Source organism: Silene latifolia, chromosome 1, assembly GCF_048544455.1.
Source record: "Silene latifolia isolate original U9 population chromosome 1, ASM4854445v1, whole genome shotgun sequence".
In the NCBI taxonomy this organism is placed as follows: Eukaryota; Viridiplantae; Streptophyta; class Magnoliopsida; order Caryophyllales; family Caryophyllaceae; genus Silene; species Silene latifolia.
In genome coordinates this window covers 43675586-43688019 of record NC_133526.1, presented here as the reverse complement: position 1 = coordinate 43688019, position 12434 = coordinate 43675586, and the positions used below count along the sequence as shown (strand labels likewise).

General features: G+C 36.8%; 2 protein-coding genes across 2 annotated transcripts; one reads left to right on the top strand and one right to left on the bottom strand.

Moving 5' to 3' along the window:
• Positions 1-24: 24 nt before the first annotated feature.
• Positions 25-3260, top strand: LOC141604785 (uncharacterized). Its single transcript, XM_074423283.1, has 5 exons — positions 25-567; positions 1401-1668; positions 2110-2208; positions 2310-2512; positions 3033-3260. Exons 1-5 carry the CDS (start codon positions 149-151, stop codon positions 3106-3108), a joined length of 1065 nt encoding a protein of 354 aa, XP_074279384.1. The 5' UTR covers positions 25-148; the 3' UTR covers positions 3109-3260.
• Positions 3261-3665: 405 nt separating this feature from the next.
• Positions 3666-10214, bottom strand: LOC141604779 (uncharacterized). The gene is made up of 9 exons (XM_074423273.1): positions 9942-10214; positions 9221-9449; positions 8305-8500; positions 7032-7202; positions 6607-6723; positions 5734-5931; positions 5582-5641; positions 4836-4934; positions 3666-4211 (listed from the first exon to the last, which is right to left on the bottom strand). The coding sequence occupies exons 2-9, from the start codon at positions 9361-9363 to the stop codon at positions 3876-3878; spliced, it is 1320 nt and encodes a 439-aa protein (XP_074279374.1). The 5' UTR covers positions 9364-9449; positions 9942-10214; the 3' UTR covers positions 3666-3875.
• Positions 10215-12434: the final 2220 nt, after the last annotated feature.

The window sequence follows — 12434 nt, the reverse complement described above, 5'->3', positions numbered from 1 at the left end:
TTTTGACAAAAATAATTGTGTAATGCCAAACACAAGTGAAAAGATACAAAACCCAAAACTAAGTTGAGATACAGAGGGCCACACGAACGACTAACACAAACAAACAGTTAGAAAAGAGGAGAGAGAAAGCTCGAGAGAGAGCGCTCCAATGGCGTCAACAGCTACCACCATCTCACTCTTCCTCTCTCTCAAACCTTCCCAAACCCCACACCCACACCTCCACAGCCACCTCCTCCGACTATCACGCCCTTCCTCTGCCGCCGTCGCTTCCGCCTCTCGCCGTCGCACTGCCATAGTCTCTGGCCTCGCCGGCGGCAGCGGTGGACTCTCCGACATCCGGAAATCCGAATTCTCACGAGAATTCGCCGTCATCGCTACCATGTTGAAACGCATCGAGCCGCTTGATTCGGCCGATATTTCCAAAGGCGTTTCGGAAATTGCGAAAGATTCGATGAAGCAAACTATTTCGACTATGTTAGGGTTGATTCCTTCTGATCAGTTTTGTGTTTCAATTAGGGTTTCTAAACTTCCTCTTCATCGTCTCCTCGTTTCTTCCATCATCACTGGGTGGGTATTATTCTTTATTTTGGTGTCAGCTATGTGCATTTGCTTGCTGAATTTTACGACTGATTTTTCGAATGATCTGGATTACTTTGGTGTCAATTGCGATCACTAATTCTCGTATCAGACACTTTCACGATAATCTTGTTACTCCTACCATCCCAATTACGGAGTATTTGTTTAGCTAATATATTCTCTGTGAGAGGATACTTTAATCAGAGCTTAACAAATGACTGTGACGGAGGGAATGCTTTTTTTCATTCCGTCTTTTTTCTTTCGTTAGACTTACTCGACTGCAATTTGTAGTGGTTTAGTTTTTGGTGTTGAACTTAATTGACTGTTTTTTTGGAGCAGAAATTTGTTGTGGCATTGACGTATTTTTGATAGGGGATTGAAATTCAAGGATAGTCTGTAGAATTTCTACTCTGTGATGCTTATTTTTGAATTGCCTATTAATTTTGGTTATGATTATGATATCTACTACTTTCTTTCAAGTTTTCTTTTGAGTGAAGTAGTTACATCACTTGAATTGGAAAGATTGCTAGTTATACAACAATTTTAGTGCCTTGTGTTCGTCACTGCCGACACGGTTAACTCTTTAATCTTGTTTCTAACATTGACCGGGAATGTGAATTGGATTTTTGAATCCCTCATTGATTCTGCATTCATGTGTAATTTTGCTTGTTTTGTTGCTAGCTTGGTCAGAATGCAATTTAGGTGTTGTTTTTTCACTGAATCAGTGACTTAGGGCAGAATGCTTGAGTTATTAGTTTATTACTTGCTGGGCCTGGGGCTTGGTAGCAAAATGACTGAAATATATTGTTTTACATTTGTGATAGGTATACTTTGTGGAATGCGGAGTATCGTGTATCGTTGATGAGGAACTTTGAGATGTCTTTGGATGGTTCAAAAGCCCGCAATTTGTGTGAGGGAATTGAGGAATCAGGAGTGGGTTCTGACGCAAAGGAATTTGAAGATGGAAATGGGTCTATTGAAGTAGGTGTTGATAGTCCTAACCAAATTACTTCTGATAGATTGAAGGGTTTGTCACCAGAGGCTTTGAGTTATATTCAACAGTTGGAAGCAGAATTGTGTTCCGCAAAGCAGGTGAGAACTAAATGCACGGTTTTGTTTAATGACATGATGTCAGAGTGTCAGACTATTCCCCTTTGTCCTGCAGCCTCACCCAATTGTTTAGTTCTGAGCTTCTGACCTTTTGGTTCGTCTTAGCCATCTGTTTAAGTTTCTGATAGGTGTTTGTGTTAAAAAACGGTTTTATTCTGCTTTTGTATGAGTTGACCGTACAACTTGTACGTATGTAGAGCTTGGACCCGACCATTATTACACTCGACTTATCTATTGAATATTCCCGGAGACCCTGACCTCCCCCAATTAAATATCCTTGGATTAAAAATAGATCCAATAGCAAACAGAAACAACTGGATAGGACACAATAGACAAAGAGCATATTCTTTGAACGCGAGAGTATATGTGGTGTCTGGTGAGCAATGGTTCTAAAAATGTTGTGAATGCTTTCTGATTTCTCAGGAACTAGAAGCTGCGAAGAAGGATTCTGAGGAAATGGACCTTAATAAAGGTGATAATAATAATTTATTGGAATATTTGAGGTCCTTGGAGTCATATATGGTGAGTATTGAATTTGTCCAGCCCCATTGTAATGCCATTTATGTCAATGATGGGTTTTTGCTGGTGCAAGTGATGATGTGTCCTTCCTGTCATATATGCAGGTTGTTGAACTTTCTCAGCCATCTTCCGTAGAAGTTAAAGAAGTGATTTTTGAACTCGTTCAGAACACAATACGAAGGGTTTTCAAAGATGATATCACATCTGTATCCATCGGGAATACAACAGTTGGGAGCATTGTGGAAGAACATGGTGGCAGTGAATTGTTCACCATTTCGAGAGATTACCTTGCAAAACTTCTTTTCTGGTTCGTAAATTCTCACTTTAGTTGGTTCCACCTTACAATGAGTCCATATTAACTTTGGGCAAAAAGTTTACTTGAGCTGATCGCCCATACAAAACCAAAGTTGTTTCATTGGTATTTGTATCATTCCACTTAAAGATAGATTATTTCTGTAATGGGATGAGGCCCGACCGCCAGTAGTTTTTTGTCATATATTTTTCATATTTAGGGGTAAGGAAGGTTGAATCTATGAACAAAAAAAAAAAAAAAACATTCATCTTCCCGATTTCACATGAAAAAAAAGGAAAAAAAAAGGAAGAGGAAAACAGGGGATCTGTTAAAATTTCAAGTTTTTCTGTTTTGCCACTAGATATAAAGAGTCCAAGACACTTATTTTACATTTGGAATTTTAGATAAAAAAGATTATTCATATCAGAGAGGTCTTTCAATACGCGAGTGAACACTCCGATAGTCCTACCCTTGTCTACCTGATCGTGAAATTTTACTTGATTTAGAATTAAAAGGGTTTCTTGTTTGTTGGCAGGTGTATGATGTTGGGTCATCACTTAAGAGGCTTGGAAAACAGATTACACCTAAGCTGTGTAGTTGGGTTGTTGTAAAGAGTACAAATATAGGCATGTATATTCTCTCTTTCTCATCTCCGAGGAAATTTATTGTAATCTTGCCGAAACTGCAGTATAACCAAAATCTGTACTATCGGATGTTCATTCATGATAAATGTATTTACAAGGTGCAAAGAGGTTCATTTTTAGTCCTGAAGGCTTACTGGCTATGCATGACGAAAATCGTTGAAAACATTAATCTAATGTTTCAAAGACTCTTGAGCCCTGCCTATAAGTTTTTTACCTTTTTCAGTTACAGACTATTTTCTATAACTGCAAATGAAAATGGCATTATACTTTTATTACTCCTGAGATTTTAACGATTTTGTATAACCGATCCCGGACATACTCACATCCCATTGCCACAAATACATGCAACGCCTCATCGTAATTCATAATCACTTGAAAACACTGAAGAGATCTTTACAGTAGATCTGTGGTTCAAATCGTCTCATTTCATTGTACTTGAGCAGTTGACCTTATCCCTGATATGGACTAAAGATAATGGCATTGCTACATGAAAAAAAATTACTGTAGATGGAAGGGAGTCAATATTACACAAAAAACATTTCTCCATCCATTGTTAAGCATTAATTTGTGCAGAGGAATACAACGAGGTGGTTCTTTCTCTACAAACAAAATGACTTGGGAAAAAAAAAATCAGATTGCAAGAGCAATCATGTATCAACCTAGTAGCAACTAATCCATCTGAAAAATATGAATTAACAAATGAATTCCCAAAGAATGAAAGAATCAATATTGGTTTAACTAGTAGCATGTCTGGCCATAAGCGAAGAATCACGTCTTAGCACGGCTTCCTGATCGGAGTGGGTCACTTCCCCATCTAGCTTGGGATGTTCCGCCTTTCGGCTGGAGTAACGCCGTCTTAATGACAGCTTTGGTTGCAAGGTGGTTTCGGGAGATGGGGGCAATTCACCATTCTGCTTGTCAGGTTGTCTTTTATGGCGAGAACCACGAATCAAACTTGAGCCGCTTCTTTCTAATAGATGTTTCTTCTTCCCCCGAGATTCTATCGATTGGCCCTCTTTCCCATGTACTTTCTCGTAATCAAACTTCAATTCTTCCAAGCGCTTTGAAATCTGAACACAAATTGTCCCGATGTCATATCACTATGTGATGGTACGATTGTAAAAACCTACCTCACGGAACTTACCAGTGTATTTAGGTTTAACCCTTCCACCTAAAAAGCAAACAGATAACCTACTGATCTACTTTGGCATTAGTAACACGCCACTTGGGCTCACGTATCTAGTTGGATACTGTTTACAAGTATCAAAATTGCCAGGACTCAAATTCTGAGACACAAAGACCTGTTCTAAAATGAAACGCCTCTTTCACTTTCTTTTACTTCGGCATGCAAGTTTCTTCCTAGAAATAACCACTTTCCTCTACTTCTGTCATGCAAATTTTCCCTTTTTGTCTATTCTAGAAGTATCGGATTAACGAGCGTCAGGTGCCCTACCTATAGATTGTTGTGTCAGACTTGCATGTCATCATAAGGCCATAAGTGAGAATCCCCAATAAGAAGCCATCCAAAAATTTACTGCCTAAAACTAGCACCTGAAAGCTCAGGTCCCAAGTCTTGACAATATCAGATTTCCTAGCTCTCTTATCTAAAGCAAGCACTTTCACATTACATTTTCTGACCAGAGATTGCATAAAGAGTAAGAGATGACTTATTAAGATAGTTAGAGTCCACAAACCTTGATTGCGTAGGCCAAAGGTAACAAGGTATCAGGATCCATTACTTCCTCGGGAAAATAACGTAAAGCATGAATGAGTTTCTCGAAAGGTAACTTCACCTGTATGCCAGTATGAATGATAATAAGAACTCAACACATTGTTGTTGGTCTAAGCTTATAGTTAAATTAACTGTAAAAAACGACTCTCAACAGAGTAACATAATGAAGCCTGACTGGCAATGGTTTGAAACAAGCTTTTGACACAGAGAGTTCATCAATGTACTCAGTTTAAAAACCAATATACATATATTACGAATTCATGTCATGGAGAAAAGGGAGTTGGTATAAAAAAAAAAGAAAAAAAAAAGAACACATAATAGAACGTACTACACTCAAATCAATAGTACTATGAAGATTAAGTGCTCTGTAGTCTGCAACCCTTAGTCTAGAATTATCTATTTCCATAAAAATACAATTTGGGTGCAAATGTAAAGCCATTGAGGGGTGGTTCTCATGACCTTGGTTTGAAAGCCGTTGTCATCAAAACTGATCTTGTTGGCTTCGTTTACTCCACAAGGAAAAGATACAGTTTTTGTGCAAACTCGTCTCCAAAAAAACTGAAAAAAGATCTAACAGAGCACATTTGGGATTTCAAGTGTACGGGGTGTACGACGATGATTTGCAATATTTACAAGTCTCGCAAACCAACAATGCCCTCCAAATGAAAAATCAATCTGCAAGAGACATAGGTTTGAAGAAATGCTCACCAGATCATCATGACAGGACTTTAAGAGTGCCAATCCAACTCTGAAGACTACTTTAACACCCTGGCCAGAAAGAACAAAAGAAAGTGTCAACATAAACTTCTCTGACAAAATACTACGGCTAATTCACCTGAATATATATTAATTCCACTGACCTCGTAGAGAAAGACGTCCCAAATTCGGAGAGCCAAGTGGAAAGGAAAAGAATATGCAAACACAGTAATGAACCACTGACTTGCATACATGCTAGGGTTTATCATCTCTTGAGAAAAATGCTCTCCAAGCTTAGGCAACAGCTCCTTCACCAACTCATCAAACTGGAAAAGGTATTGTTGCACCAAAGGTAATCCTGACTGCTCACAGTAAAAGATAAACGAGACTTATTATAGAGGGACATAGATATATTGTTCATGGAAAGTGATGGCAGAAGATAAAATGTTCTCGTATAACACACCGATACATAATCACACTTGTCCATTTGTATTGTCAAAGGAAATCATTTTAGTTAGTCTCTTGTCTAATGTCACTGTTTCTTAACATGGACAATAAAATATAAAATTTATCCTACGACTGTTATGATTTACCATTTGTATTTTCGAAAACATCATTTCTGTGAGTCCGTCACATAATTATTAAATTTTGGGAGTGTTACTGCTTTTAAGGCTAATTTCAACAATCTGTGAGTGTTACTTGCATAGCCAACGGTATACAGAAGTATCAAGTAAAATACAGAAATGGGAATCTCCCATCTCATAACTCATAAGGTAGACATGAAATATGAAATACTCCCTCTATCCTAGCCATTTGTTGTCCTTTTCCATTTTGGGGTGTCTCCGTCAATTGTTGTCCTTTCTATTTTAGGATTGCATTTGATGAGCAATTTGATCCTTCCCACCCAATTTGGTCAACTTGTCATCCTATAATTAGCCCCCTCCTCATTCCTTGGTCTTTGTGCCAAAACCAAAGGACAACAATTGACCGGGACGGAGGGAGTATATGTCTAATTCTATTATACGAGCATATTATACCAGATATAGTCCCTCCATTGGGGAATGGACGGCCCCTTTCAGCAGTGCAACCAACAACCAAAATGCATCTTCCTCACTCATGTAAAGCAGCAGTAAGCCAGCTATAAAACCCATACCCTGCATTCCAGAAACAAAATATCTCAAGATGCCCTGCAGTATAATCTTCCATCTCATTTATCTCATCATTTGATTTCGATACACAAGCAATGACCTTGACCGTATTCTCATAACATACACTATTTACAATTTTTTACATATGATAATATGAAAATAGTTATTTTGATATATCATGTGACAAATTTTCGATTGTATCTCTACATATATTTGGAAAAATTGATGGTCAGCGTAGAAATTTGTTGAGCACCAAAGTTAAAGGGTTAACAAATTTGGGTTGAGGAACTATTACATAACAGAATAAAGCAAACCTGAACATATCCAACATCTCGATCATATACAGAATATGCTTTCAGAACATTGTAAAGCGATCTTTGACCTGGACCATGCCTTTGTTGAAAGAAAACGTGAGAAGGAAAAGTACGCGATATATCTCGAATGATGTCCAGCTCTGATGCTGACGTCTCATATATTACCAATTGCTGAAGTGAAATAAAATTTATGTACATAAGAACTTGATATTGTTAACTTGTCAATCTAGTCCTACAACATGAACCTCTTACATACTAACGGAATATATAAAGTTGCACGGATAAATGACAGCCCAGAAAAATGGATAAAGTACAGGATTTATTTCCTAGCCAAAATGACTGAACCATTGGCTACATTAGGGTTTTCACATACATGCGAGTCAACAACGAAAATTTGGTTCCTAAAGACATATAACAAGCACAAATAAGCATTCTATTGTGATTTAAGAAAGGTGACAACATGATACAGGCTATGCACTGACTCTAGAGGTTATTATGCCACACAAATGCTAGGTTACATGTCAGTTATTACTGAAAGTGAAATAAGGTTCAATATTATAAGTGCTAGACTACAGACTTGTGAAAAAAGGAATTTCATCATCAAATCCTACCATGCGAAAAAAAAAAAAAGGATAGAGATACCACAAGCAATATGCATAGAAAAAGGGCATTATTAATATTGATATACTAACAAAGCAACAAATCCAGTACCATATTCAATTTTCCCGTTGAAATAGGGCCAGCATTTGAAAAGTAGCAAAACTTGCATATAAGGTCAGTCAATAACTTAAAAGGACAGAAATTTATACTCCAAATATTTACATGTCACAATTTCACTATAGGTCATATTTAAGATTTAGTAATGAGATCATTGTTATTATCTCTTGACTAACAAAGTTTACATGTGGATGTATCATATTACCCACACTGTTATGTTACTTGCATGAAATACTGAAATAGTACAGAAATTTCACTTATTTATTTTACTAAATATGGAAAGAGGCCAATTATTTTGGGATGAACTAAGAAGGAATCGAGTAATTAATATTCTACAAATCTATTTGCAAGCAGCATATAAAGCTCAACTATAAGTCTCTGAACCACACTCAGCTCTAGGAAGTCTTAATTCTTTAATTTGTAAGAGAAGAGTAGTAGTAGCCCAAGACCTGGTGTAACTGTCGTACATGTTGAAAAGTACTGCCTACACTTCAAAAGGCCAAACATGAATATCTTATGCTTTAACGGAGAGTAAGAGACTCAGAAAGAAGATTACCTCGTAGACTCCAGGGTTCATAAGCAAGAGATCACGACTTCCTGAGATCAACTGCCAAACAAGGCCCCTTAGACAATCAGGAATTCCTTTCCTCACACGTCTCTTAACCACGTTAGGTTTCCTCTTAACATAGAGCTTCCAGTCGCTCCCACCAACCCCAATCATCTTTCTCCATTTTCGAACTCTTCCTTCTTCCCTGTGAAAGGTCCTCGTCTCATAAACACAGTATACACCAACCATAACACAACACAAGAGGAGACCAAAAATTTTTGGAATGGGGAGGAGACAGCAATAAAAATTCTTTTTACAGCATTAAAAAATCCCATTATAACTGATTTAACACAAATTTGTTGGACATTGACTCATAATGTCTGTCTGAGACAAAGTAGGGGCCTAGTATAGTTTTAGTGGCACTTAGCTGAGTTCCAACATGCTAGTGTACTAATTTTAGTACCATCGAGCGAAAAAATGGATAGTTTTAAGGGATGCTTCCTTATTCACACCCTTGGAAAATGATTAACCACACATAAATTATGGGTGAAGATGATACTCCTATGCATTACATCAAAATTAACGGGCATCATCTTCAATATAGGGGATCACTTATCTATGAGAATATAAATAATGGTCATTTATGCATTACATCAAAATTTGAAATACCGCGAAGAATGGGAGAAGCGATCATTTTTCAACTTAAAAACTTTTTCAGCCATCACTTCTAAATTAGCTATACACGAATATGTAATGCTCAACAAAGAAGTACAGGATGTACATTGGGCAGTGGGAACTACTATGAGACCGTCTTACATGCGATACCAACCCATTAACCGTATAAGCAAATGGCGAGTACATAAGGATTTGGGTTAGTCTCACATGTGTGACAGTCAGATAGAAGAGTCACTAGGATTGATCATACCTCTCGGATTCAAATGCTGATTTGCTCCTCTTAAGAGCGTCCGGAGAGTTGCTATTATCTGGCTTTATAAACCCAAACCTATCTACTGGCTTTGGTGACGATGGTCCTGATTCATTCCCATCTAATTTCTTCTTTTCCATCATATTATCTAACAGAATATCTTAACCCCTCTATATCCACCTTCAGCTGCCCTTGTCATGTTGTAATGTGTACCAAGGTTTTACAAATTCTGGGAATAAAAATAACATTCATAAGATTCTATAAAGAAAGCTATTATTTCATAGTTTACATTAATCAAACATCACTTAATCCCTACTCAAGTAAAACCTAATGCTTTAGCCATCCAACACCAACTTAGATTCCCATATTCATTCGAGTATGTCTTGCTTAAGACCGTCTTAACATACGTCTCACAAAATCCTTTCAAACACTCATGAAACAAGTCCAACATAATAAAATAAACACAAAATTATAGAACAAGACCGTCTTGAGAACCAAACTTAGAATGATCACAATAATAGAATAAAAGATAGTAACAATAAGTTTGATCATAAAATGATGAACTAGATAAAGAAGCCAAAATTGCGCCTTAAATTCATGAAAAATGCAAGAAAACAAATCAAAACCCAGAAAAATTCTACAATCAAATTCAACTGGGTATTCTTCAATGATCATTAATATTCATGTAAAATCAGCAAGTAAAAACGAATGAGAGAGATACCTAAGTGCGAGCAAATGAGAGAAAGTTGTTGTGAATAATCCAAGTTAAAATCCTTTGGGTTATGGAAACAAGAAAATTTGATTAATTTGTGTTTTGGTTGGAATCAAAGTATAATCTTTTGATTAAGCGATGATGATAATGATTAAATAAAATATGGGATAACCAACCTATAGAATTATGGTATTGACTCTGGAAAGTGAATGTGGGGGTTTTGATTTTTTTTTTTTTTAGATCCCTACTCCTTTGGGATTCGACAATGAAAAATGAAAAACTAAAATATCTCTCTGAGTTCGTTTAAAAAATATAAATAAGTTTAAGATTTTGGTTGATATAATTTCTTTACAATATAAATACTCATTTGTGACGGGCATATTCATCGCAAGTGTGTAACAAAGTACTAACTATGTGGGTATATAAGACAAAAGCAGAATGTCGAGGGAATATCAATTGTTTTGTCTTATTTACAATCTACCGACATGAGTATTCCTTGACCAGTCGTAGGTTGTGATGGATATGCCCGTCAGAGACTTGTTGATATGCGGAATGGAATGTCATATTATACTAATATAAACTTGTTTGATTGATTCTCTCTACTACTCATAAAAGTGGAGCACGATGGTTGAAACTTGGGTGAAACTTTCAAGTGTCTTAGGTTATTGTCTCCCCAGAGCAATATGGCTTGAGGTTTCCCTTATACTTCAAGCTTGTTACTCTAAAGTGGCTTATCGAATAACGCGATATGCAGGCTGTCACATATATCCGAAGGTTTTGCGTACCATAGGTGGCGGTTGCGGGTTTCCTTGTCACCAAACAAATTAGTTAGAATACATTAAGTATCTAACTGGATTCCAAACAAGTCAATCAAATACAAGATTAGATCATTCATTCCCTAAACCCCAACCAGCACCTCCTGAATGATACACATTGCTCTACTGCACGTGAGGACCGCTTAGTTAATCAAGGAACTATTCTAGATTTTGCGCAATACTTGCACGGTATATATAACTTTATTACTTAGAGATTATAAATTGGCAGCTCATTAGTTTTTATATTTACCTTCTTTACTTTGGTTTTAGAAAACAAATTTGATTACAAACCCTAATCAAAACAACTGAGTATGTTATGTAATGTGTATTTCAAAACAAAGTTATTTTTTTCATTCAAAGTTAATGATTTCATTCTGCTGTCATTAAGTCTATCTATGTGAGCAGCAGATGCAAGAACCTTACCTGAAAAGACAGGTCCTACTGATTCAAAAGCAGCAGTTTGCAGCCTGAACAGTTCTTTGGCCACATCCTGTATGAAATTCTTATTAGTCACGGGAAGAACATTAGCAGTAGGAAGTGTTGGGAAATTAGCGCCAATCTCCCACGCGCAACGGAAGCAACCAATCGACAAGTACACCGTAAAAGTAAAGAAATGTAAGCAATATTAAGATGAAACAATATTTTAGGGTCAAACCCAGGGCAAAGCCTTCCAAACCGGAAGTAAAACCAACTAGCCAAATTGTGGACATGGGCCACGGGGGCGCTTGGGAACAAGCGTTTGCATTTGAGGAGTCGCCACCAATTTATTGTGGAAAATTGGAAACCGTTCGAATACCTCGTGCCATGTCAAGACACAAAGTAGTGACATGAATACCAAGAACTCGTTACCCTTAGCATTCTACGTCTAGAATGACTCTCGTAGATGCCAATGAACACGGATGTTCACAGAGATCTGGAGTAAGGGGTGAGGGTACGTATTAGGAAGTGAGGAGTCTATTGATCGAATACGAAAGAGAGAGGGGGGGGGGGGTGAATTGAGTATTAAAAACGATGACCGCTTTTTCGAAATATATGATATAAATTAATTACTTGATTTTATTGATTAAAATCAACTAATTAAATTACTAACAATAAATGCAAAATCGAAATAACAATAATAAAGAGAGAGAGAGAAAGAGAGACACACAGGATTTTGAAGTGGTTCAGTTTCACAAGTCGAAACCTACGTCCATTATTCTCGATTAATAATTTTTAGTACCTTTCTCCGGATTATAAAAATTATCAATCCACTCGTATAATCTATTATATGATTATAACTCAGATTGAGTATCGCTAAATACTCTAGGTTGCTCTTACGTTAATAAGAAAAATACAACGATAAATACTAATCTCACGTTATGCGAGTGAGTATAATACCCTTGTGTATTTAGTATCCTATAACGATTTTTCTTCGAGTGATTGACAAATTTGATGCGCAATTTTTGTATAAGCAAATTTGGAAAATAAGAATTAATGCTCAAAGAATTTTGCTTAAAATATTTTTCTCTCTTAAAAAAATGTAGATGTGTGTGTCAACAATTATTGTTGAATGAATGAGAGTATTTATAGTAGAGTGAATTAGGGTTTAGGAATGTTCTGGAATTAGGGCATATGAATGTTCTGGAAGAATAAATCCCTAACAACTTGATGAACAAGTAAGAAGCAAAAGGAAGGAGGAGTTTGGCCT

Excerpts from the sequence above, each read along its gene's own strand:
- LOC141604779 (XM_074423273.1), bottom strand. The coding sequence starts at position 9,363 with ATGATGGAAAAGAAGAAATTAGATGGGAATGAATCAGGACCATCGTCA. Across the intron at positions 5,932-6,606 it reads CAATGGAGGGACTATATCTG|TCAGGATTACCTTTGGTGCA; the intron begins GTATAATATGCT and ends TACTGTGAGCAG. Across the intron at positions 5,642-5,733 it reads GGGACGTCTTTCTCTACGAG|GGTGTTAAAGTAGTCTTCAG; the intron begins GTCAGTGGAATT and ends CTTTCTGGCCAG.
- LOC141604785 (XM_074423283.1), top strand. The coding sequence starts at position 149 with ATGGCGTCAACAGCTACCACCATCTCACTCTTCCTCTCTCTCAAACCT. Across the intron at positions 568-1,400 it reads GTTTCTTCCATCATCACTGG|GTATACTTTGTGGAATGCGG; the intron begins GTGGGTATTATT and ends CATTTGTGATAG. Across the intron at positions 2,209-2,309 it reads GGTCCTTGGAGTCATATATG|GTTGTTGAACTTTCTCAGCC; the intron begins GTGAGTATTGAA and ends TCATATATGCAG.